The 25,584-nt window shown below is 45.9% G+C and overlaps 1 protein-coding gene across 2 annotated transcripts in view; it reads left to right on the top strand.

Moving 5' to 3' along the window:
- Nucleotides 1-12,115: 12,115 nt before the first annotated feature.
- ALDH2 (aldehyde dehydrogenase 2 family member) overlaps nt 12,116-25,584 on the top strand; it is a 57,716-nt gene continuing 44,247 nt past the window's right edge. The window contains exons 1-2 of one of the 2 annotated variants that reach the window (XM_040416095.1): nt 12,116-12,201; nt 12,254-12,463. In XM_040416095.1, coding sequence (XP_040272029.1) covers nt 12,335-12,463 — 129 coding nt within the window. In that variant the 5' untranslated portion in view covers nt 12,116-12,201; nt 12,254-12,334. The other variant, XM_040416094.1, reaches the window with a different exon arrangement.

Raw genomic sequence — 25,584 nt, 5'->3', positions numbered from 1 at the left:
TGGGACTTGTAGTCCTACACATACAACATGCTGCACAGTCTCCCAGCAGGCAGACATGTCACTCAGGGCAGCTCTTATATTCACTCCCTTAGCAGTGTCATTATACAGCTGGGACTTGTAGTTCTACACATACAACATGCTGCAGAGTCTCCCTGCAGGCAGACATGTCACTCAGGGCAGTATACTTGTATTCACTCCCTTAGCAGTGTCATTATACAGCTGGGACTTGTAGTTCTACACATACAACATGCTGCAGAGTCTCCCTGCAGGCAGACATGTCACTCAGGGCAGTATACTTGTATTCACTCCCTTAGCAGTGTCATTATACAGCTGGGACTTGTAGTTCTACACATACAACATGCTGCAGAGTCTCCCAGCAGGCAGATATGTCACTCAGGGCAGCTCTTGTATCCACTCCCTTAGCATTATCATTATACAGCTGGGACTTGTAGTTCTACACATACAACATGCTACAGAGTCTCCCAGCAGGCAGACATGTCACTCAGGGCAGCTCTTGTATCCACTCCCTTAGCAGTGTCATTATACATCTGGGACTTGTAGTCCTACACATACAACATGCTGCAGAGTCTCCCAGCAGGCAGACATGTCACTCAGGGCAGTATACTTGTATTCACTCCCTTAGCAGTGTCATTATACAGCTGGGACTTGTAGTCCTACACATACAACATGCTGCAGAGTCTCCCAGCAGGCAGACATGTCACTCAGGGCAGCTCTTATATTCACTCCCTTAGCAGTGTCATTATACAGCTGGGACTTGTAGTTCTACACATATAACATGCTGCAGAGTCTCCCAGCAGGCAGACATGTCACTCAGGGCAGCTCTTGTATCCATTCCCTTAGCATTGTCATTATACAGCTGGGACTTGTAGTCCTACACATACAACATGCTGCAGAGTCTCCCAGCAGGCAGATATGTCACTCAGGGCAGCACTTGTATTCACTCCCTTAGCAGTGTCATTATACAGCTGGGACTTGTAGTTCTACACATACAACATGCTGCTGAGTCTCCCAGCAGGCAGACATGTCACTCAGGGCAGTATACTTGTATTCACTCCCTTAGCAGTGTCATTATACAGCTGGGACTTGTAGTCCTACACATACAACATGCTGCTGAGTCTCCCAGCAGGCAGACAGGTCACTCAGGGCAGTATACTTGTATTCACTCCCTTAGCAGTGTCATTATACAGCTGGGACTTGTAGTTCTACATATACAACATGCTGCAGAGTCTCCCAGCAGGCAGACATGTCACTCAGGGCAGTATACTTGTATTCACTCCCTTAGCAGTGTCATTGTACAGCTGGGACTTGTAGTCCTACACATACAACATGCTGCTGAGTCTCCCAGCAGGCAGACATTTCACTCAGGGCAGCTCTTGTATCCACTCCCTTAGCAGTGTCATTATACAGCTAGGACTTGTAGTCCTACACATACAACATGCTGCAGAGTCTCCCAGCAGGCAGACATGTCATTCAGGGCAGCTCTTGTATCCATTCCCTTAGCATTGTCATTATACAGCTGGGACTTGTAGTCCTACACATACAACATGCTACAGAGTCTCCCAGCAGGCAGACATGTCACTCAGGGCAGCTCTTGTATCCACTCCCTTAGCAGTGTCATTATACATCTGGGACTTGTAGTCCTACACATACAACATGCTGCAGAGTCTCCCAGCAGGCAGACATGTCACTCAGGGCAGTATACTTGTATTCACTCCCTTAGCAGTGTCATTATACAGCTGGGACTTGTAGTCCTACACATACAACATGCTGCAGAGTCTCCCAGCAGGCAGACATGTCACTCAGGGCAGCTCTTATATTCACTCCCTTAGCAGTGTCATTATACAGCTGGGACTTGTAGTTCTACACATATAACATGCTGCAGAGTCTCCCAGCAGGCAGACATGTCACTCAGGGCAGCTCTTGTATCCATTCCCTTAGCATTGTCATTATACAGCTGGGACTTGTAGTCCTACACATACAACATGCTGCAGAGTCTCCCAGCAGGCAGATATGTCACTCAGGGCAGCACTTGTATTCACTCCCTTAGCAGTGTCATTATACAGCTGGGACTTGTAGTTCTACACATACAACATGCTGCTGAGTCTCCCAGCAGGCAGACATGTCACTCAGGGCAGTATACTTGTATTCACTCCCTTAGCAGTGTCATTATACAGCTGGGACTTGTAGTCCTACACATACAACATGCTGCTGAGTCTCCCAGCAGGCAGACAGGTCACTCAGGGCAGTATACTTGTATTCACTCCCTTAGCAGTGTCATTATACAGCTGGGACTTGTAGTTCTACATATACAACATGCTGCAGAGTCTCCCAGCAGGCAGACATGTCACTCAGGGCAGTATACTTGTATTCACTCCCTTAGCAGTGTCATTGTACAGCTGGGACTTGTAGTCCTACACATACAACATGCTGCAGAGTCTCCCAGCAGGCAGACATGTCATTCAGGGCAGCTCTTGTATTCACTCCCTTAGCATTGTCATAATACAGCTGGGACTTGTAGTCCTACACATACAACATGCTGCTGATTCTCCCAGCAGGCAGACATGTCACTCAGGGCAGCTCTTGTATTCACTCCCTTAGCAGTGTCATTATAAAGCTGGGACTTGTAGTCCTACACATACAACATGCTGCTGAGTCTCCCAGCAGGCAGACATGTCACTCAGGGCAGCACTTGTATTCACTCCCTTAGCAGTGTCATTATACAGCTGGGACTTGTAGTTCTACATATACAACATGCTGCAGAGTCTCCCAGCAGGCAGACATGTCACTCAGGACAGCACTTGTATTCACTCCCTTAGCATTGTCATTATACAGCTGGGACTTGTAGTTCTACACTACAACATGCTGCTGAGTCTCCCAGCAGGCAGACATGTCACTCAGGGCAGTATACTTCTATTCACTCCCTTAGCACTGTCATTATACAGCTGGGACTTGTAGTTCTACACATACAACATGCTGCAGAGTCTCCCAGCAGGCAGACATGTCACTCAGGGCAGCTCTTGTATTCACTCCCTTAGCAGTGTCATTATACAGCTGACACTTGTAGTTCTACACATACAACATGCTGCTGAGTCTCCCAGCAGGCAGACATGTCACTCAGGGCAGTATACTTGTATTCACTCCCTTAGCAGTGTCATTATACAGCTGGGACTTGTAGTCCTACACATACAACATGCTGCTGAGTCTCCCAGCAGGCAGACAGGTCACTCAGGGCAGTATACTTGTATTCACTCCCTTAGCAGTGTCATTATACAGCTGGGACTTGTAGTTCTACATATACAACATGCTACAGAATCTCCCAGCAGGCAGACATGTCACTCAGGGCAGTATACTTGTATTCACTCCCTTAGCAGTGTCATTGTACAGCTGGGACTTGTAGTCCTACACATACAACATGCTGCAGAGTCTCCCAGCAGGCAGACATGTCACTCAGGGCAGCACTTGTATCCACTCTCTTAGCAGTGTCATTATACAGCTGGGACTTGTAGTCCTACACATACAACATGCTGCAGAGTCTCCCAGCAGGCAGACATGTCACTCAGGGCAGCTCTTGTATTCACTCCCTTAGCAGTGTCATTATACAGCTGGGATTTGTAGTCCTACACATACAACATGCTGCAGAGTCTCCCAGCAGGCAGACATGTCACTCAGGGCAGCTCTTGTATCCACTCTCTTAGCAGTGTCATTATACAGCTGGGACTTGTAGTCCTACACATACAACATGCTGCAGAGTCTCCCAGCAGGCAGACATGTCACTCAGGGCAGCTCTTGTATTCACTCCCTTAGCAGTGTCATTATACAGCTGGGATTTGTAGTTCTACACATACAACATGCTGCAGAGTCTCCCAGCAGGCAGACATGTCACTCAGGGCAGCACTTGTATTCACTCCCTTAGCAGTGTCATTATACAGCTGGGACTTGTAGTTCTACACATACAACATGCTGCTGAGTCTCCCAGCAGGCAGACATGTCACTCAGGGCAGTATACTTGTATTCACTCCTTTAGCAGTGTCATTATACAGCTGGGACTTGTAGTCCTACACATATAACATGCTGCTGAGTCTCCCAGCAGGCAGACAGGTCACTCAGGGCAGTATACTTGTATTCACTCCCTTAGCAGTGTCATTATACAGCTGGGACTTGTAGTCCTACACATACAACATGCTGCAGAGTCTCCCAGCAGGCAGACATGTCACTCAGGGCAGCTCTTGTATTCACTCCCTTAGCATTGTCATAATACAGCTGGGACTTGTAGTCCTACACATACAACATGCTGCTGATTCTCCCAGCAGGCAGACATGTCACTCAGGGCAGCTCTTGTATTCACTCCCTTAGCATTGTCATTATACAGCTGGGACTTGTAGTCCTACACATACAACATGCTGCTGAGTCTCCCAGCAGGCAGACATGTCACTCAGGGCAGCTCTTGTATGCACTCCCTTAGCAGTGTCATCATACAGCTGGGACTTGTAGTTCTGTTAAAGCAGCCCTAAATTAGGGCATTTTAGATACACTCTGGTGTTCCAGATCATTGTACTCCCCCAGGGGTGAATATCCACGCGTGGCTGAGAGACTGAACACTGACACAGAAGTTGGTCAAAGCAATCTCTAATTTTTAATACATGGGGTAAGCGTATTATACATCTTCAAAAGAGGGCAGTCCTCTCTGAGGCTTAAACATTGTTTCATTGGTCAAAAAGGAAAAAGTAATAAGAGAAAGAGAGATAATACTCAACATCTGCGCAGTGAGTACCACTTTGGAATGTGAACTAATGTAAACATCTCGTTACCATCGCCATTTTGTAATGGCTGACAATCTAACAATAATGCTGCATACGTCATATGTGACACTTCAAAGAGGTGCTTCTCTATAGGCAGTGAATAATATATATCATCAAGCCATATGATTGGCTTACGCATCTCTACCACACTCTATGGGACACCTGCAAGAAGATGAGAAATCAGACACTTCTTACAGCCCAGCACTTTGCCCCCCTCTCTCTCCTCTCTAGCCTTGGAACAAAGAGAGGGATGGGGGGGGGGGGGAGGCACTTGGAGTAGAAAAAGTTTAACTCATTACAGTCCTAGATATACAAAAAATATAGAATAAAATTCACACATCTTTAACAGTCCCCCCTTGAATTTCATTCTCTCCCTAAACCTAACCATCTGTCCCAATGCTCCGCCTCCTTTTCACCAGCTTCCACGACAAGTCATTCCTAGCGAACAACCTCCCGTGACACTGGATTTGAGCACGGGGAAGTCAGATGATCTTTCCCTAACCGGCGTTGACATTATATGGGGGGGACTGGAGGTCATCAATGCTTCTGATTTTCTGGATCGATGTTTTCATACAATTTTTCATATTCTTTTGAGTCATGATCAACAGTCACACAAGGGAAAACCAGTCTCAACACTTCCTTAAAATCAATCCAATTATGCTTTTCTTTGTGCTTCACTGTGCTTGTGGTCAACAACACTCGGAATGGACCATCAAACCAGGGTTTTAGGACTTTCCTAACGTGTCTTTTTCTACCACCCAATCTCCAGACACAAGTGGGTGGGTTCCTGGTACTTTATCAAAACCTGGAAGTGAAGCAAAAACTCGAAAATGTACTTTAGTCAAATGCTTGTACAAAACTGATCACATAATCTGTCAGACAACCATGTTGCATCTGAAGCTGCTGTGGGAAATAAATCCTATCCTAGGGGCTGACCCAAAAAAGACCTTATAGGGACAAAGGCCTGTCTCATGGTTAGGCGTATACCTTACTAAAAGAGGGCTACCAGCAGGCACTCTAAGGCTTCTGAATCTTTAACTTAGTGTCCCGTTCAGTTCCTTTTCCCTACTCTACTGCTGCTTTGTGGATGGTACGAAGCATGTAAGGCCTGTCCTACACCCAAAACCTTCATCATCTCCTGCATCACTTCACCTGTGAAGTGAACACCTGTGTCACTTTCAATGATCTAAGGTACCCCATACCTGCACACAACTTCGGCCATCATCTTTTTTACTTCTTTGGGTACGGTTTTGGCCATCCTGAAAACAAGTCACATATCAATACATACTCATACATGCCCACCTTGTGTAGTTGAAGGTAGTCTGTAAACGTTGAAACAGATACAAAAAGCAAGACGTGTTTCATGGGTACCTTAACCACCATGCCCACGTTGTTGTGGGCACAACCGTTTATCCTTGAGTATGTCTGACTGTTACAGTGCTGAACCCTGGGGCGTACCATATGCTACGTACTAAATCACACATAGCAGTTTTTGTCTGGTGCGTCACTCCATGGGTTGCCTGTGCCATCGTGGATTAGAGGGACCTGGGAAGGCAAAGTTTCCCTTCTTATTTGTAGTCCCCCCTTTTCCATCCACCAGTCCCTTTCCTCCTTCCCCATCTGGTTCTGTAAGGTCTTAAGAACTTTCGGGAGACAGGAGGAGTTATTTCAGGGACCTGAACTGTGGCCACTTAAGACAGGGGTCTGCTTAGGTAATTTGGCAGCCATTTTTGCCGCCTGATCTGCCGTGGCTTTCCCCTTTGCCCCCTTTGCATCTGTTTACAGTGGCCTTTCGTTGCTATCATCACCTCTCATGTTAGTGACAAGAGGGCTTCCATCAGAGACCTCACTGCTTCCCCATTTTCGATGGGTTTACCTGAAGCGATCAAGGAGTCTCTGGCTTTCCATGTGGGCCCATAGTCATGGGCTATCCCAAAAGCAAACCTGGAATCAGTGTAAATGTTGGCTGTTTTTCCATCTGCATATCTGCAAGCCATCTTCAGAGTCTTTTAGCTCCACTTCTTGAGCAGACATGTGTGGTAGTTCACGTTTAATCACCACTGCCCAACCTGTGTAGTACCTGCCATCCTGGCCATACCTCGATCCATCCACAAAGAGCACATGATCTAGATTACCTAATGGCTGATTTACCAAATCCCACTACCTCTTGTGACATCATCTGCAAACAGTCAGGAGCCTCTTCCTTTGGATCTTGAAGAAAAGTTTAAAGTGCGGTGCCCTAACTCTTCCCTCCCCCCTTGGTCCAGAGGCAACAGGGTGGCTGGGTCCAAAGTATTACACCTTTGGAGAGCAACATTGTCAGGCAACAAAATGGAACACTGCATTCTCAAATAACGGGCAACAAAACAATCATTTGGATTGTACGTTCATGAGGATAGATGTAATATCACCATCACTTCGTGGTTCAGAACTATCTCAGAGCTTTCATCAAGCATAGCTAGTACAACTACTACAGCTCTGGTGCAGAAAGGGGCACCTCTGGCCACGGGATCAAGTCTGGCTGAATAATATGCTATGGGGCGTTATTGCTGGCCATGCAGTTGGGTGAGGACAGCTGAGTCATGGCCACTCACTTCATAACAATACAATCTAAATGTAATAATCTGATAGGCCCAGTGTGGGGGAACACAAAATTGCCAGTTCTAGGCATATAAAGCATCTACCACCTCATCTGTGAGGCGGTGGGGACTAAAGGACAAATCAATCACAGTGGAGTGAGTAGGGGTAATGGGAACCTGAGCCAACAAGGTGTGTGTATTGGGCACGATGTGGGTGTTAGAAACTGTGACTTCATTAACGGCATGTAGGTCATGTACCATCCAATGGTGAGTGGTTTTGCTTTTTTCAGCTTCTGGGAGTACTGATACAAACATGGACCAGGGAATTTTATCACCAATGGCCAACAAACAAAGTTCCTGGTCGTTAACAAACAAAGTTCCTGGTCGTTAACAAACAAAGTTCCTGGTCGTTGAGGGCACCTGTAAGCTTCACAGTGCCGTCCTCCTAATATGAGATACCAGAATGTACTTTTGCAAGCAAATCTGCACCTAGGAGGCAACAAAGGGCGTTACCACTGACCAGCAAACGGGCAAGAGCATCTTGGTTAGGGGCAAATCTAATGTGGATGGTTTCTGTTGAAAAGGAGCGTACTACTTTCCCATCCACTTCTACCCAAAGACTGGTGTGCTTGGAGAGTAAATCAGGGGAGGCCATGTTTGCTGTGCACAACTGTCTTGGCTGCTCCAGTATCAATCAAAAACGGGACTACTTCTTTATCACCCAGAGTAAGGGATATCATTGGGCCAGACTGAATCTGCTAAAAATGTTTAAAAGTAGAGCCGATACTGGATTTCCTGTTTCCTAATCTTGATCTAACTCCCCCCCTCCCTGTCCTTGTGTTCTCCTTATGACAACAAAACATGGGTGTCTGTGGGGACGGATCCGGGCATGGTCAACATAGAATACAATCCTCTCGTGTGGTGTGGACGAGGAGTACCAAACACAGCACAACACTCTCTCTTTTGGGATCTGGGTCCCACAGACTCTGCAGGCCCATCACAGGGTGGCAGACTTACTTTTTCCTCACTTCAATGAGGCGTTTGGCATCAGGGCTGAAGCAATACCAAAGGAACACTACCTATGGTTGGCACCACTGAACCACCCAATGCCGCTTGATGTTACTCTGCATTTTGGCTTACAGAAGTATCCAACTTTCCCTATCGCGGAATTAATAGACTGGAAAACAAAACAGGACTTCTCATCTTCCATGGGAGTGTCTTATAACTAGGGGATGGGCACAAGGGCTGTCGTTGTCTGTAACGTCCACCCCTATCCTCCTCCCTCCGCTCTGAGTCATCTAAGTCCACCCTCTTCAGTCGCACGCTGTGGTCCTCCCTTTGTCCTTCAGTAATGTGGCAGCTGTCCATTAGAACAGAGCTCTGATGTTTAGCACAACACTTAACATGTAACACGTAACTTCAAACATTGAAACAAACAGATCTGACAATACAGACATGAACACACAAAGGGCCTATAAGAAACTTTTCATTGACTTCGATATAAAAAAAGTACAGCTTGATCAATGCTGTTGGCACCAATAAAAACCCCAAAACTTCCAAGAAAAAATAAAATAAAACAAATACCGTACTCCATACGCATTCACATACATTTTCATGTACTCATTTTCATTAACAGCTCATAATCAGTCTTCACACATATTCGCCTCAATTACAACTCAAAGCCACACCCATTCACATTCCACTGAATCATTCATGTCTTCCAACCCACATTGTTTCATCCCAAAACTTGCAGCACAGACAAACACAGCTTTCCACAGCTATCCACACCACACCCAGAATTGCTGATGGTCTGTCGCTGTAAGACAATATACAGGTTATAATCATACAGTCATTTTGTTAAAAGCCGGATTCCCACAGTGCACTGCTTGGGAAAGAAGAAAGAAGATTATTGAACAATTCTTTGTCTTCTATAATAATAATATTACACATATAACATCACTTACTCAATACGATTCTCTGCCCCCATTTTTCCCTCCCCCCATTTTCCTGTTCCTCTTATCTCAGGAATGTTTCTGTGTGAAGGGGGGGGGGGGGGGGGAATGAATCTCTCTATTTCACAGTTCCATTAACTGACCATCTTTTTGTCCCTCCAGTTGCTGCACCTAATAATCATTCCGCTTTCCCCGGCATTGCTCTGTTTTCTCACTCGTTAAAACTCCCCCTTCAACATCACCGGAGTTCTGATGCCCTCAGTCTGTAAGCTCTAACTTCACAGTTTCTTACAGATTTTCATCCCCGTTGCCAGCCGGGCGACCTTCTGTCCGGGGCCACACTTTCTCTAACATTCTTTGTCACATTTTAACTTTCAATTCTCCATATCACATCCTATAATCTCCCTCTTTATAATACTGGGACTGACCCATCTTAACAACAGTATTACAAACTGACACACACACAAAACAGAGGAGTGATCAGCACCTTTAACCCTTTCCTCCGCAGACAAAGGTTTCACCCTCCCCACTGGTTTGCTCAAATCTGACTATCACGTCTGACTAGTCAGCCGGTACTCCCCGCACATCTTCAGACGGCTCCGTCGCGTCTTCCTGGGGTCAGGTCAGGTGGAGAATATCTCCGCAGTCCTCCCTTTCGGGTCATACGGCTCCACGGTCTCCCTGAGGTCAGGTCAGGTGGAGAATATCTCTGCAGTCTTCCCTTAGGTCAAGGGTCATACAGCTCCACGCGTCTCCCTGCCAGGTCAGCTGGAGTTTACTTTGTCCCACACCTCGGCGCTACAGCGCCTCCTTCCAAACCAGGAGGTTACGGTCCCCTCCCTTTGTCTGTGGTTTTACCGTCTGTGCTCAACTCACTCCTCACATAAATTACAAACACACACAAAAACATATACACACCAGAGTGATCTATAATTTCAGACTATTGGTTCTATAGACTCCAAGCTTTCAGCATTACAGCCGACTACTATACTTACATCAGTACCACCCCACAGCAGACTGAGCTATCTGAGCATGACGAACTAAATAGCAGAAAGGCAGATGAGATAAAAAGTTTTCTCACCTTTCTTTGAGGTTGCAATCCTCTCCCCTCTGCCGTTCGTCAAGCTCAGGGGCCCGTCTTGTCAGCTGTTTGACGCTACATTCGCTCAGAGTCCCTTCGTGGTCGCCATTTGTTAAAGCAGCCCTAAATTAGGGCATTTTAGATACACTCTGGTGTTCCAGATCATTGTACCCCCCAGGGGTTAATATCCACGCGTGGCTGAGAGACTGAACACTGACACAGAAGTTGGTCAAAGCAATCTCTAATTTTTAATACATGGTGTAAGCGTATTATACATCTTCAGAAGAGGGCAGTCCTCTCTGAGGCTTAAACATTGTTTCTTTGGTCAAAAAGGAAAAAGTGATAAGAGAAAGAGAGATAATACTCAACATCTGCGCAGTGAGTACCACTTTGGAATGTGAACTAATGTAAACATCTCGTTACCATCGCCATTTTGTAATGGCTGACAATCTAACAATAATACTGCATACGTCATATGTGACACTTCAAAGAGGTGCTTCTCTATAGGCAGTGAATTATATATATCATCAAGCCATATGATTGGCTTACGCATCTCTACCACACTCTATGGGACACCTACAAGAAGATGAGAAATCAGACACTTCTTACAGCCCAGCACTTTGCCCCCCTCTCTCCTCTCTAGCCTTGGAACAAAGAGAGGGATGGGGGGGGAGGCACTTGGAGTAGAAAAAGTTTAACTCATTACAGTCCTAGATATACAAAAAATATAGAATAAAATTCACACATCTTTAACAGTTCTATACATACATGCTGCTGAGTCTCCCAGCAGGCAGACATGTCACTCAGGGAAGCTCTTGTATTCACTCCCTTAGCATTGTCATAATACAGCTGGGACTTGTAGTTCTACACATACAACATGCTGCAGAGTCTCCCAGCAAGCAGACATGTCACTCAGGGCAGTATACTTGTATTCACTCTCTTAGCAGAGCAGGGGGAGGGGCAGAGATTGTTTTTATTGCATGTAAACAAAGGGCCAGAAAAGAACCCGGGAAATGAGGAAATAGATATTTTTTTTTTGCCTAAAACTTGCTTAGCTTAGTTATATATCACTGACCATCAGATTTACAGCGCTATATCTTTTTCTTTCCATAACTCGGACAACCCCTTTAACTTTATGCAAGACTCATCTTTACTGGGGTGCCATTAGTATCCTGTAGGGCAGTACACCTACTGTATGTGCCCATGATAAGCTAGGTAGTCTAAAGAAATGGCGGAGAAGACACATAGGTGCACTGTCAGGCTAGCCACCCTCATCAATTATCTCCAGCTTCTTGTTGCTACATGAGCCCTTTACAAATGTGGGTCCTGTAAGTAGCATGTAGGTGTAAAGTCAGCCCCCAGAATGAATTTTGCCCTAGGCACCCCAGTAACACGGTGCTTGGATACCTGCCCTAATGCACATGTGTGGGGGCAAAACCACTGTGAGCAGAGCAAGCACTAAGGGTGCCTAGAGCTAGGCTGAGCTCTTCAGGCATGGTGCTGCCTGAGGGGCAGCCTGTCAGTTGGCAGAGGACCACCACATACACCATGGCCACGTCCATACAGGCTGCCTGCACACAGGGCTCTGCCTCGCGTCAGGCGATGTCTGGGGAGGAGGGGTTATTTCTGCATTCCTATTGGTCGCGCTCAGCTCTGATGTCCGCGGTGATTGGCCGGCTGCCTGAGCTTCTCCTCACTGTGACAGGGGGCGTGGTCCGCGCTGTTAGAAAAACCTTCGGGAGTTTGCAGAAGTTTCTTCCTTGTGTTGGGCTGTTGCGGGACCTCTGCTGACGGGCTGTGGATAGGCTGACGGGCTGTGAGACCTCTGCTGACGGGCTGTGGATAGGCTGACGGGCTGCGAGACCTCTGCTGACGGGCTGTGGACGAGGCATCGGCTGCACCATGCTGAGAGCTGTGCTGGGGAAAGTCTGCGCCAGGGCGTCGCACGTGCCTCTGGGCGTCCAGATCGGCAGGTTTTCTGCTGCAGCCCTTCCTGCCCCCAACCCCAATCCAGATGTTCGCTATAACCAGGTAACGACCCCATGATTGTGTTGTGTGCTGGGGATCAGGGATCGGTGCGATGTCAGTATTGGTAGAGGGCTTGTTATGCAGTGCGATAAGCTGCGGGGCTGGGCGCATTCTCCTCCTCACTTCCTGGATCTGCTTCCCCCAATGTTGTTGAATGGAAGATCTGTGTGGTGCATGTACTGAGACCCCCATACAGCAGTGTGCCAGCCCCTGTCCTGGTCACCTGTGTATTGCCTGGCCATAGATCATCGTCTTGCCAATGTCTCATATATCAGGCGGTTCCAAATAAAGTGTTTTTCAGCTTTGAAAATTGAATTTTCTGGGTACGTTTTTCCAATCATAGCCAAAGATCGGTGCTTGTCAGATCAGCCATTCCAAAGACGAGATGACAGGCGCTAAGAGCGATGATGTCGGGGCCCTCAAAAAGTGATCTATTTCCTGATCCAATGGATCACGACGTGTTAGTCCCTAAATCCTGATCATTTCTGTGTGTGATAGAGATAGATAGATAGATAGAGAGATATATATATATATATATATATATATATATATATATATATATATATATATATATATATATATATATATATATATATATATATATATATATTACACAATCTCCTTTTTGAAAATCTCATTTTAGTGGGAGATTTATGAAAACTGGTTTAGTTGCCCATAGCAACCAATCGGATTGAGGAATGTGTCGGTGACCCAATTATCTCTATGGTGCAGCATTCTGGATCTGAATCTGGTTGTGTATGACTGCTTATAGAGCCCTAGGCCCTGTGTGTGGTCCCTCTGTACGGCCCCGTATCTGTCCTTAAAAGCAATGTGATAGAACTTGCAAAATCAGAAGAGCCTCATGCATGGGTATTTTTCTCTGGTGATCCAAGCATGAGACTCCCCAGACATAATACAGTTCACTCAGCAACTATACCGCCCTGCGACTCCCTTGGCAATCTGAGATCGTGATGATAGACCTGTTAATACAAGGCAGTACTGCTATAGTGTTTTGCTTGACGTGCTCTATGGATTCATAATGCATACTGTTAAAGGGGTTGACTGGGTTCAGAGCTGAACCCGGACATTCCCTTATTTTCACCCCGGCAGCCCCCCTGAGGCTAGCATCTCATGCTCCGATGCGCTCCCTTGCCCTGTGTTAAATCGCGCAGGGCACGGGCTCTTTTGTTTATCATAACACACTGCCGGGAGGAAGCTTACGCCCGGCAGTGTGTTCGGTGACGTCACCGGCTCTGATGGGCGGGCTTTAGTGCTGCCCTAGCCGTTTTACTGGCTAGGGCTGTGCTAAAGCCCGTCCATCAGTGCCGGTGATGTCACCGGGCTTCCTGGCAGCCCCATGGAGAGCCCCGGTACGTCACCGGATCTCCAAAAAATGCCTTTGCCCTGCGTGATTTAGCGCAGGGCAAAGGAGAGCATCAGAGCATGAACTGCTCCGATGCTCAAGTCAGTGGGGCTGCTGGGGGTGAAAATGGAGGTATGTCCGGGTTCAGCTCTAAACCCGGACTACCACTTTAAATCCGCAAGGTGGGTGAAGTTTGGGACATGTTCACACAGCTAAATGCGAGCGGTAATTCAATGCATGAAACGCTCTGAAATATGCGCTGCAATACTCTTCAGAATTGATGCTGAAAAAGAGAGCGGGCACCGCCTCAGTCAGTAAATATGGTACACACCTTAAATGCACAATGTGCGCTACAAATCTACAATGGTTACAGTACTGTGATGCCCACTGTCCAATTGCTGCCCCCTCCTTTTCACTAGGGTATGCCATCAGTGTCAGAGAGGTATGGGTTCCATCTCTGGGACCTGCCCTGCTCTCCAGAAGGGGGACCCCAAATTGGAGGGAGATCAGCTGAGCATGTGCGGCCTCCCTCCATTTACCACTATAGGAGTTCTAAAATGCCAAGCACTGGCTCTGCTGTTTCTGGCAGTGCCATAGTAGTGAATGGAGAGGTGGCTGTGCTTGCTTAGTGTGCTGTCCTTCACTTTGGAAGCCCTGTTCTGGAGATGGATACGAGTCGCAGGGGTGGGACCAGCACATATCTGACATTGAAGGCATATCCTAATGATAAGCCATTAATGTCCTAGATCGGAATACCCTTTTAAGAAGATCAGTACTAGTGTAAATGGCCTCAATATACCGTCCTCCAGACGCAATGTCACATCAAATACAGTATAAATAAGAAAGAAACTGTAGAAGGCGGAGTTTTCAAATAGTTTACCAGCTTTCAGGAGAAATATGGCATTCCACGATATAGCGTTTATCAATATCTACAACTGCGCCATGTGTGTATACCACCATGATTCAGGAAGGTACTGTGGTGTCACAACGAGACACCGCATTGTACCTTAGGCCTCATGCACACGACCGTTGTTCGGGTCCGCATCCAAGCTGCATTTTTTTGTGGCTCGGGTGCGGACCCACTCACTGCAATAGGGCCGCAAAAGATGCCGACAGCACTCCGTGTGCTGTCCGCATCCGTTGCTCCGTTCCGTGGCCCCGCAAAAAAAATAGAACATGTCCTATTCTTGTCCGTTTTGCGGACAAGAATAGGCATGTCTACAATGGGCCGCCCGTTCCGTTCCGCAAATCGCGGAAGGCACACGGGCGGCTTCCGTGTTTTGCGGATCCGCGGTTTGTGGACCGCAAAAAATTGACCGGTTGTGTGCATGAGGCCTTATAGTAATGGGAGGAGTGAGAAGGGGGATGATATCTACGACATACAGATGGCTGATTGAAAAACACTTAGATTCACACCCGTTAAGCAGGATGCGCAAATGGGAACAAGATGTAGGAGAAATCTCAAATGAGCAATGGGCAGACATATGGGAAGCGGTGCCTAGGTCTTCCTTGAGTGAAAGTGGGAAGCTCTAGCAATTATTTACCATTCAGAGTCTACAAGACAGTTTTTTTTTTTTTTTTCTGTATTAAAAAAAAAAAAAAAAAAAAAGGTATTGGGTTAGACGCTAAATGTCCTCAGTGTTCTGTAGAACCGGCAGATTTGATGCACATGCTTTGGCAATGTGCGGATTTGAATACATACTGGGACAAGGTGATCGCTGCTATACAGAAAGCTTATTCAGTGTGTGTACCACGGGATCCTAAAGTGCGCATTCTGGGTTATGTGTCAAATTTGGGGACCGAACAAATGCTTAAAGTGGCTATAGGTCGCCTGCTATATGTAGCTAGGAAACGAATTGCTCAGCATTGGATACAGGCTACACCTCCCACATTTTGAGACTTTAAATGCAAAATTAATACTATGCTTGTCTATGAAAAGGCTGTTTTTCAAAAAGAGGATGTCCTTTCAAATAGGAGAAGTAATGGGAGCCTTGGCAGACACATGTGCGTTTAAATAGAAGTGTGGTCCAGAGAAGAAGCTAATACCGGAGAGGGGGGGGGGGGGGAGTTATGGGCATCGGGTTAAAGTATTTCATGCCAACACTTTGTAATACAACAATACTCATGTGAAACATCATTCATGTTGTGAATGTAAGTTTATTTTATAAAGTATAATTGATTTTTGTCATGTATATTAATATATTGAAATAACAATAAAAAAACAATCCTGAGTTAAAAAAAAAATAAGATAGAAACCTGTTGTGGAAGCATGGAGTTCCCATGTGTATCTCAACAGCCGTGGCTTCCTCAGGGGACAGTGTTCGTTATCTTATTAATTGTGCTGCATTTGATGTGATACAGCAGGGGGCGTCAGCCTAAGTAACAGTAGGAAATATCTCTGGTCAGTATTTTTTATTTTTCTTAAAGGTGTTTTTGTATTACCCCTTCACCCCAAAAAAAGTATACTGCCTTACCCTTTTCTAAAAGTCTGGTGCTTTTGATTTTTACTGGATTTTGAGTCCTCCCACCAATATTGCGTTATCTACCACATGGCCTCTATTTTCATCTGACCGCTGGGGAAAGTCTGCAACATCAGGTCTGCTACTTGTCCTTCTAGCTAGCACGTCACAGATCTGTGCTGGCTGCAAGATCCCCTCTAAATTTCTCTGTTTGCTACATTTGAGCATCCCTTCCCACAGATTCTCCTCCTACCTATGCACACTTGTCCCATTCTCTATGATAAATGCAATAAATCTTCCTGGGATGTCAAGTGCTGGTTCCCTCGGCATTACCCAGGCTTCTACCCCAGGCCCAGGCAGTTGTTTAGAAAAACAATGCTAAAAAAGCTGTTTTTATGTCTTTAGTGAGAAAATAAATGCCAGAGACCATTTTTGTAAATACAGGTCCTTATAGTGTAGTGCTTGCAGTAAGGTGGTATGTCACTCATTATCTCTCAATGAAACCCTAAAATTCCTTGCTCCAGTGCTGATCATTTGTTTTGAAACGCAAAATTCTTTCTTTCTCCCTTTTTTAATCTGCAAATACAGTGAAATCACTTTCAGACAACCACCCAAAGATTGCATTGAAAATTGGTTTTCTAAGTGTGTTCTTCTCAAAGAAGGTGGCCGGTAGACATAACATACAGTATGGTGGAGCTGAAAATGCATCATAGGAAATCTGTTCTGGATAATGAAGGTGTCTTCTCAATATGAGGTGGTCTTTTGGACAGGTTTCACGGTTCTTCAGTTTGGACTTTCGGTATTTCCTGTGGTTAGGCTTCTTAAGGCTACTTTCACACTTGGGGCAGAGTGATTCGGCAAGCAGTTCCATCGCCGGAACTGCCTGCCGGATCCTGCAAAACGTATGCCAACTGATGGAATTTGTAAGACTGATCAGTAAGAAAAATGTATTGAAATGCCGTATCCGTCTTCCGGCAAAACGGATCCGGCTTTTTTTTTTTTTTTTTGGTCTGCGCTATGGAAAAAAATGCTGGATCCGGCATTCAGGCAAGTTTTTCTTCAGTTTTTTTGGCCAGAGATAAAACCGCAGCCTGCTACGGTTTTCTTTTGCCTGATCAGTCAAAAAGACTGAACTGAAGACATCTTGAACGGAATGCTCTCCGTTCAGAATGTATGGGGATTAAACGTACTAGTTCTTTTCCGGTATAGAGCCCGTAGGACGGAACTCTATGCCGGAAAAGAAAAACGCAAGTGGGAAAGTACACTTACTTTTCAGACTATTAGGATTGGACAACATGGTCTGACATTATCTAGCTGTCAGGTCTAATAACCATGGAACAACAGTAATGTGTTGCTTATGACATGTATATAAACTATGATCATGTCAAGAATTTGCTCAAAACGTACTTATGATAGATGAGCCATTGTGCCCACAATTAATTAATATTCTTATTTGAAGGAAGCGGTCGTACGTGCTCGGGCATTATGGATGATGTTTGTGTGCAATGCTCCAGCAGGGTTGCCAACCGTCCAGAAATTTCTGGCCAGTCTGTAAAAATTGTTGACTTGAGCTATAGACATTTATTACTTGTCTTTATCGTTCATTATCGTTTTCCAATTTGTCCATGATTTTGGGATAAGTTGTCCAGAAAAAAAATTCTGGTTGGCCGCCCCGTGCCCCAGCCTTTTTCCCTTTTAGGGCTTGTTCACACGACTGTTGTCCCTCCGTACCCATGCTGTGGACCGCAAATTGCAGTCTGCAATGCACCGACCATAGGGCTGCCGAATGCGGATCGGGACCCCATTCAAGTGATCCGTCCGTTCCTCAAAAAGAGAGAGCAAGTTCTATCTTTTTGCAGTGCGGAGGCACGGAACGGAACCCACGGAAGCGCTCCGTAGTGCTTCCGTAGGGTTCCGTTCCGCACAGCATCTCTGGATTTGCAGACCCTTTCAAGTGAATAGGTTCGCATCAGTGATGTGGAATGCACACTACCTGTGTATTGCGGGCCACAATATGGCAACGGTCGTGTGAACAAGCACTTAGTGTCCCTCATCTACTGAAAGGTAATGATTTTCACCATGTTCTTGTTGCATATTGGTGACCTTTTGCCTAAATTTGATATCTGCATAGCAATTCTGTGCTGTGTCTTTTGGACTTTGTTTCTCTGATTCCAGTTTGACCAGTTCTTTAGTTATCTGCATTAAGCCTAGTGGAAGGCAGGCAAGGTTGTGGAAATATTTAGCTCCAATGCAGGCCATACACATCCCGGCATCATTCGCATGTTTTAGAAAGGATATTGATACTCTTGAGAAATCATATTTGCCAAGGGTTCATTTATTTTCATTGGGGCGTGGATAGTAAGGTTTATCTCCAAGGCAAGATAGGTTTGTGCTTGTTGAAAGCTAAAGCAGGCCGCACACAGTGGATGCGTATTGTGTGATTCCCAGAGATTTTGGTGTGTTTGGCTGACAATCTAATGTGTATGATGACTTCCCTACTCTAGTATTGATGGCAAAAGATATTCGGGGAGAATCATAAGGGTGGTCGCCAGACAAATGTTCAGTTTTGGCAGTCTTTCACAGGGCCGGCCTCAGGTTCCATGGCACCTGTGGGAGAATACTTTTTGGCGCAAATTAGTAGCATCAATTTTAAAATGTAACTTAATTTAATGGAGAAAAGAATACACAGGTAATGTTTAGAGGACCTTTCACCGATTATTACACTATGAACTAACTATACAGACATGTAGAGCGGCGCCCGGGGATCTCACTGCACTTACTATTATCCCTGGGCGCTGCTCCGTTATCCTGCTATGCCCTCCGGTATCTCCGTTCACTAAGTTATGGTAGGCGGAGTCTGCCCTTGTTCTTCTGTAGCGCTGGCCAATCTCATTGCAGAGCTCACAGCCTGGGAGAAAATAACCTCCCAGGCTGTGAGCTCTGCGCTGCGATTGGCCAGCACTAGAGCAGAACAAGGGCAGACTCTGCCTACCATAACTTAGTGACTGGAATCTCCGCCTACTATAACTTAGTGAGCGGAGATACCGGAGGGGAGAATGGAGCGGCGCCCAGGGATAATAGTAAGTGCAGTGAGATCCCTGGGCGCCGCTCTACATGTCTGTATACTTGGTTCATAGTGTAATAATCGGTGAAAGGTCCTCTTTAAAGGGGTTTTTACATCTGTCCATACATACAGCACTGAGAACTAAGCTCGGTCCATAGATATGGCATTTGGAACCAATCTTAATACAGATATATTTTGCATAGTCCGGTTAGCCCTTGCCATATATGCTGGGAGCTGTAGCTTCACAAAAGAGAATGCTACCACCCATCCTCATGCTGGAAACCATACGTGTGACTACAGCACTGATCAGAGTTAGTGGCTAAATAAACATTTTACATTTAGGGATCTTACAGGTGAAGATCTATTCTTTCTCTTCTTTCCATCTAGTTCAGACCACTATGATGACTTCTCCCTTACACAACTTTTCTGCAGAGTTTACCGCCCAGATGTCCTCAGCTTTTCGCTTAACCAACACACCTACACCTTTTATATTAACACAAATTCCTCTTGGTGCCACAAGTTGTGCCCCGACTATAATGGTAACATACACGGTGTGCCTGAATACAGTCATGTTGCATAATATGTCACCTGAAAATAAAGCACCATTTACACAGTGCATTTAACGGTAGTTCCCCCTATAGATACTGAAAGAACCGAAAGGTGGCCCAGGATATTTCAAAATTGTAGAGGTTAATAGCCAAGGGCTATATGATCCTATTTCTGGCCAATACCGTTTAATATATAACCTTCATTGTACTGTTTAAAATGCTCTCGCAACAAAGATAAAAACAGACAAGCTCCCTCAGCTATAATTGGAATGATCAAATATTAGGGGTCTTTGGTGCATACATTGCCAACGCTCTCCAAAGGTATTACCATCATACCTCCAAATAGTTTTTATACACTGAACAAAAATATAAACGCAACACTTTTGGTTTTGCTCCCATTTTTGTATGAGCTGAACTCAAAGATCTGAAACATTTTCTACATACACAGAAGACCCATAACTCTCAAATATTATTCACAAATCTGTCTAAATCTGTGTTAGTGAGCACTTGTCCTTCGCTGAGATAATCCATCCCACATCACAGGTGTGGCATATCAAGGTGCTGATTAGACAGCATGAATATTGCACAGGTGTGCCTTAGACTGCCCACAATAAAAGGCCACTCTGAAATGTGCAGTTTGATCACACAGCACAATGCCAGAGATGTTGCAACATTTGAGGGATCGTGCAATTGGCATGCTGACTGCAGGAATGTCTACCAGAGCTGTTACCCGTGCAATGAATGTTCATTTTTCCCCGGCAACTCCACAACGGCACTGACAGGAGGGTGTCCCCGCCCCCAGGACAGGAAACAACGTAGGAACAACTATTTTAAAAAGGCCTCCTCCCCCTTTCATTGTTTCCTGTCCTCAGGTCGTAGGAGCGCTCCTACAGTGCCAGGAAGATCTATTGCGCCCATCCTGGATCTATTCCCCATGTGTTGGGAGGGCTGATGCAGGAGACGGGTCCCCCGGGGTCGCGTGTGCCGCCCTTTCCAGCCTCTGGAGTAAGCGGCATCCCCGGGCTTCACAAGTTCTGTGCGCATGTGAAAATCGCACGGGATTTCAGATCACCAGGTGAGATTCTCCTTGGGCAAGAGAATCTCGCAAGATTTCGGGCGTCACTTCTGGGGTTAAAGGTGAAGAGCTGAGATGCTGGTGTTTGTGACCGCAGCCGGCCATCCAGCTCTCACTCACCTGGCGTTTCAGCATGCCTGCCTCTGGAGAAGATACCGCCAGGAAGCCTGGTGATCCTGCCTCTGCCCATAGCCCGGTAAGCCTCCTCCCCAAGGGAGAAAAAAACGTTATTTGTGCAGATGTTTTAGAACAATCACCTTTTATATTGGGTACTTATGTTCACATCTGGTGAGGTGGTGGCCCTGGTTATATTATGGTGTCTCAAGGTCTTATTACACCTATGTCTCCCTTTTAGGGCACTGAGACCATGACTCACAAGCCAACGAAGTGGGTCGCAGAAAATGTGCCATTTGTAAAGTCCTTCGCTTCAAAGAGCAAGAAAGCTTTGTCAAAAGTGCACAGAAAGGATAGTATCTGAGGAATTGCCATCTCTCCTGGAGTCTGAGGGCAATTATAAAGGAGGAAGTTAATTCTGCTGTTGATTTAAAAATGGCTTCTCGGTCACCACGGCCATCTACCTCACAGAGACCCCACACCTCTGATGTTCCCCTTCAATTTGATGAGGGAGAATTAGCTTCTGACTCTGAATCAGCCTCTTCGGATGATGACTCTGGCGGACCCCTATTCCTTCCAGAAGAGACTGACGGTCTATTAAAATCTATCCGTGCGACCATGCATATTGAGGATGTTAAAGAGGTCCACTCCATACAGGATCACATGTTTCAGGGGCTGGGAGAAAAACGTAGAAGGGTCTTCCCAATCCATAATAATATTAAAGCTTTAATATCGAGAGAATGGAAAGACCCTGAAAAAAGAACCACTGTCCCCAATTCCTTCAAAAGTAAATATCCCTTTGAAGAAACAAACAAATTTATGGGACAAAACACCTAAGGTGGACGCTCCAGTTGCCCGTATTTCGAAAAAAATCTTCCCTCCCGTTTGAGGACATGGGACTTTTGAGGGATCCCATGGATAAGAAAGCAGAGAGCATGTTAAAGTCCTGGGAAACAAATACGGAAATGTTGCGCCCTAGCATTGCCTCTACCTGTACAGCCAGAACCCTCTCTGTCTGGCTAGATCAGTGTTAGAGGAACACATTGCAGCAGGTACCCCTAGAGAAGAAATTCTGGTGTCCCTTCCCATGCTTAAGAAAGCATCTAACTTTTCCCCTCCCCACGACAGCACCACTGAGAGATGGCTCTGCCTCCATGGACAGGAAACCTATAGCATAAAAAAGGTGGAGCCACTCTCCCACCTCAGTGAGGTTTCCTGTCCCTGGAGCCGGAGACCTGTTAGCTTTTTTCCCTAGGGACCCATGACTAGGAAAGCCTAAAGGGTCATGGGGTCTTACCAGCCAAGGACCTGGTGCCAGGGGTCTTTCTTCAGAAAGACAGGGGATGGTCCGGGCCGTTCCCTGAGCTTCACAGCTGGCAGCGCGAGTCCCTCAAGGAGTGAGACCGCGAGATGGGCAGCAGAACGCCGGGATGTTGGGCAGCTGTAGAAGGAACAACTCAGAGGGGTGAAGTTCCGGCCGCGCACGTGGAGGCTGTACGCTATTTTTAAGTCAGCAGCAGATACGCGCCGGGAGCCTGAACAGGAAGTCGCAGGAGCGGTGACGTAAAAGCAGAGTATGAGCGCCGGCGTTTCCAGAGCTCGGGGCACCTTTTTTCTTCACTAGTTCTTTGTGTGTGTCTGTTCTAACCCCCTGTGGGCGGCCAGATTGATTGTCAGCCAGCTTTCTGAGGGACAGACAAGAGCTCAGGCGTTCCTGGATCTGCTACGTCGGCACTGGTGAGAACCTGCATGATGGATGTCTGGTACGAGACTTGGCTCCCAGGGAACATGTGGAACTCTCAAAGGAGAGGTGCTGTTCCCTGCTACATATAAATGTTTTTAACCCTCATATGCCCTCAGGAGTAAGCATAGAGGAGGATAAGAGGCCTGAAGAAATGGAAGCAGAGAGGCAGACTCCGGTATAGACTCTTCTGAAGGGGTAGGTACATTCGTTGGCATTGGAAAATACTGATATGGTTGTGTATATACTTTTCTCCCTTAGATGGCGCCAAAAAAGGTCATGGCGAAAAGGAAAAAAATGTGCCATATGTAGATGCCCCTTGTCTTCCTCCTATCCTAAAAAGTTGTGCCAGCAGTGTATCGAAAAAACACTGGCGGAGGAATCCCCCAAGTTTTATGAAAGACATTAGGGCCTGAATTAGATCCGAGGTAAAGGATTCCCTTAAATCATCTAAGAAATGTCAGAGATTGGAAGAAGAGGTGGAGTCTTCTAACGATAGTGAAGACATGAATAAAGAGGAAAAGTCAGAGGATTCGTCTTCTTCAGAAGAAGACAGCGAGAAAAAGTTCCTATTCCCAGTGGGTGATACTGACAAATTGCTTAAAACTATACGGGCCACTTTGGAATTAGACGTTAAAGAGGACAAGTTGGTAGCAGACGCGGTTTACGTGAAAGGAAAAGATGTTTTCCCTTACACAAAAGTATAACAGCTCTAATAGAAAATGGAAAAAACTGGAAAGAAAGGCCTTTGTTACTAAGAACTTTAAGAGAAAATATCCCTTTTGAGGAAGAGGCTTCTACATCTTGGGATAAAGCACCTAGACTGGATGTAGCTATATCTAAAATATCTAGAAGGTCTTCCCTGCCGTTCGAGGACATGGGGTTTTTAAAAGACCCGCTGTCTTAAAAATACATGGGAAGCATCTACCGCATCCTTCAGACCCAATATAGCGGCAACTGTTACCGCCAGATCTTTGTCTATTTGGCTGGACAGACTGGAAGGGCAGATAAGAGATAAATGCCCTAGAGATCAGATTCTGGCCTCTTTGCCGACCTTACAAAAAGCGGCGGATTTTCTATCTGACGCTTAAGTTGAGGCGGTCAGATTGTCAGCCAGGTCAGCCTCTATTTCTAATTCTGCCCGTCGAGCCTTATGGCTTAAAAACTGGAGAGGGGGAGATATGGCTTCCAAACAACGACTATGTAGTATTTCCTGTCAGACAGTTTCTGTTCAGCCCAGAACTAGATGCCCTTTTGGAGAAGGCAGCAGACTGGAAAATAAATTACCTCAGGAGCCCTCCTTCTCACAGTTTAAGAGTTACAGGCGTCCCTTTCGTAATACCTCTAGGTTTCAGGGGAAGAGACAGTCAGGGGATAAAGATCAATTCCCCAGAGCAAGAGGTTCAGGGAGTAAGGGCTTCATGTTCAGGGGTTCTTCCTCCCAAAAAGATAAACTGTCCAAAAAAATGACACCTGACTGCAGGTGGGAGGAAGGCTAAAGTACTTTCTCTATGCCTGGGGAAAAAATCCCAGGAAATTGGGTCAGGAACATTATTACAGAAGGGCTAAAATTAGATTTCAAAGGAAGTTATCCGCAGAGGTTTGTGATCACGAGAGCATCTCCAGACTTGTCAGCAAAAGTAGACCTGTTAATAAAGAAAGTGCCAATATCAGTACCAAAAAGGATGGGGGAAGGGCTTCTACTCCTTTTCCTGGTGAAAAAAACGGATGGTTCTTTCCAGACAATTATAAACTTAAGACAGCTGAACAGGTCTTTAAAGAAAAAAATCTAAATGGAAACCATAAAATCTGCAATTCACCTAGTCTTTCCAGGATGTTTCATGGCTGTGATGGATTTGAAGGATGTGTATCTGCATTTCCCGATGCATCCCGGAGATTTCCAGAGATTCTTCCGGGTAGCACTGTTAGGGGCGAAGAAACCAGACACTTCCAGTTTCAGGCCATGCCCTTCGGGCTGTCAAGTGCACCAAGGATTTTTACCAAGATCCTGGCGGAAGTATCCTCATTTGTTCACAAAGAGAATATTATCTTCCTACCCTACCTGGACGATTTCCTGATAGTCGCAGACTCTCTGGAGAAATGTCAGTATTCTATTCAGCGGGTGATGCATATTCTGGAAGGGCTAGGATGGATAATAAATATAAAAAATCCAGATTGGAGCCCAGTACAAGCCAGATATTCCTAGGTCTACAGCTGGACTCTTTATGTCAGAGGACCTTCCTTCCTTCAGAGAAGATGGAAACTGTTCAGAGGGAGATTCTAAGGACTCGTAAAAATCCACAGATGTCCATCCGGAAAGCAATGTCTCTGTTGGGATTGTTGACAGCCTGTATCCCAGCAGTCCAGTGGGCTCAACTGGTGGTTGGAGGTAAAAAACTTAAACCAGGGTATCCCGTGGAATTACCCAGACTCGATGGTAATCGCAACCGATGCCAGTCCATGGGGGTTGGGCGCTCATTTTCGGGACCAGATGAGGCAGGGAAACTGGACCTTACTTCAGAAAGTTTTTCCTCCAACAGGAAGGAACTAAGAGCAGTACTGTTGGCTTTAAGAGCATCCCTACCAGAAATACAGCAGAGTCACATCAGAATTATGTCAGACAACAGGACAGTGGTATCCTACTTGAATCGTCAGGGAGGTACCAAATCCTGATCTTTGAGGGAGACAGAAATAATAATCACAGAAATACAGGAACAGGTGGCGCATACTTCAGCCCTACATATAAAAGGGAAAGAACGT

This window comes from Bufo bufo, chromosome 2, assembly GCF_905171765.1.
Source record: "Bufo bufo chromosome 2, aBufBuf1.1, whole genome shotgun sequence".
Taxonomy (NCBI): Eukaryota; Metazoa; Chordata; class Amphibia; order Anura; family Bufonidae; genus Bufo; species Bufo bufo.
Note: the sequence above shows the minus strand (reverse complement) of the source record. Positions and strands in the feature narration are given on the sequence as shown.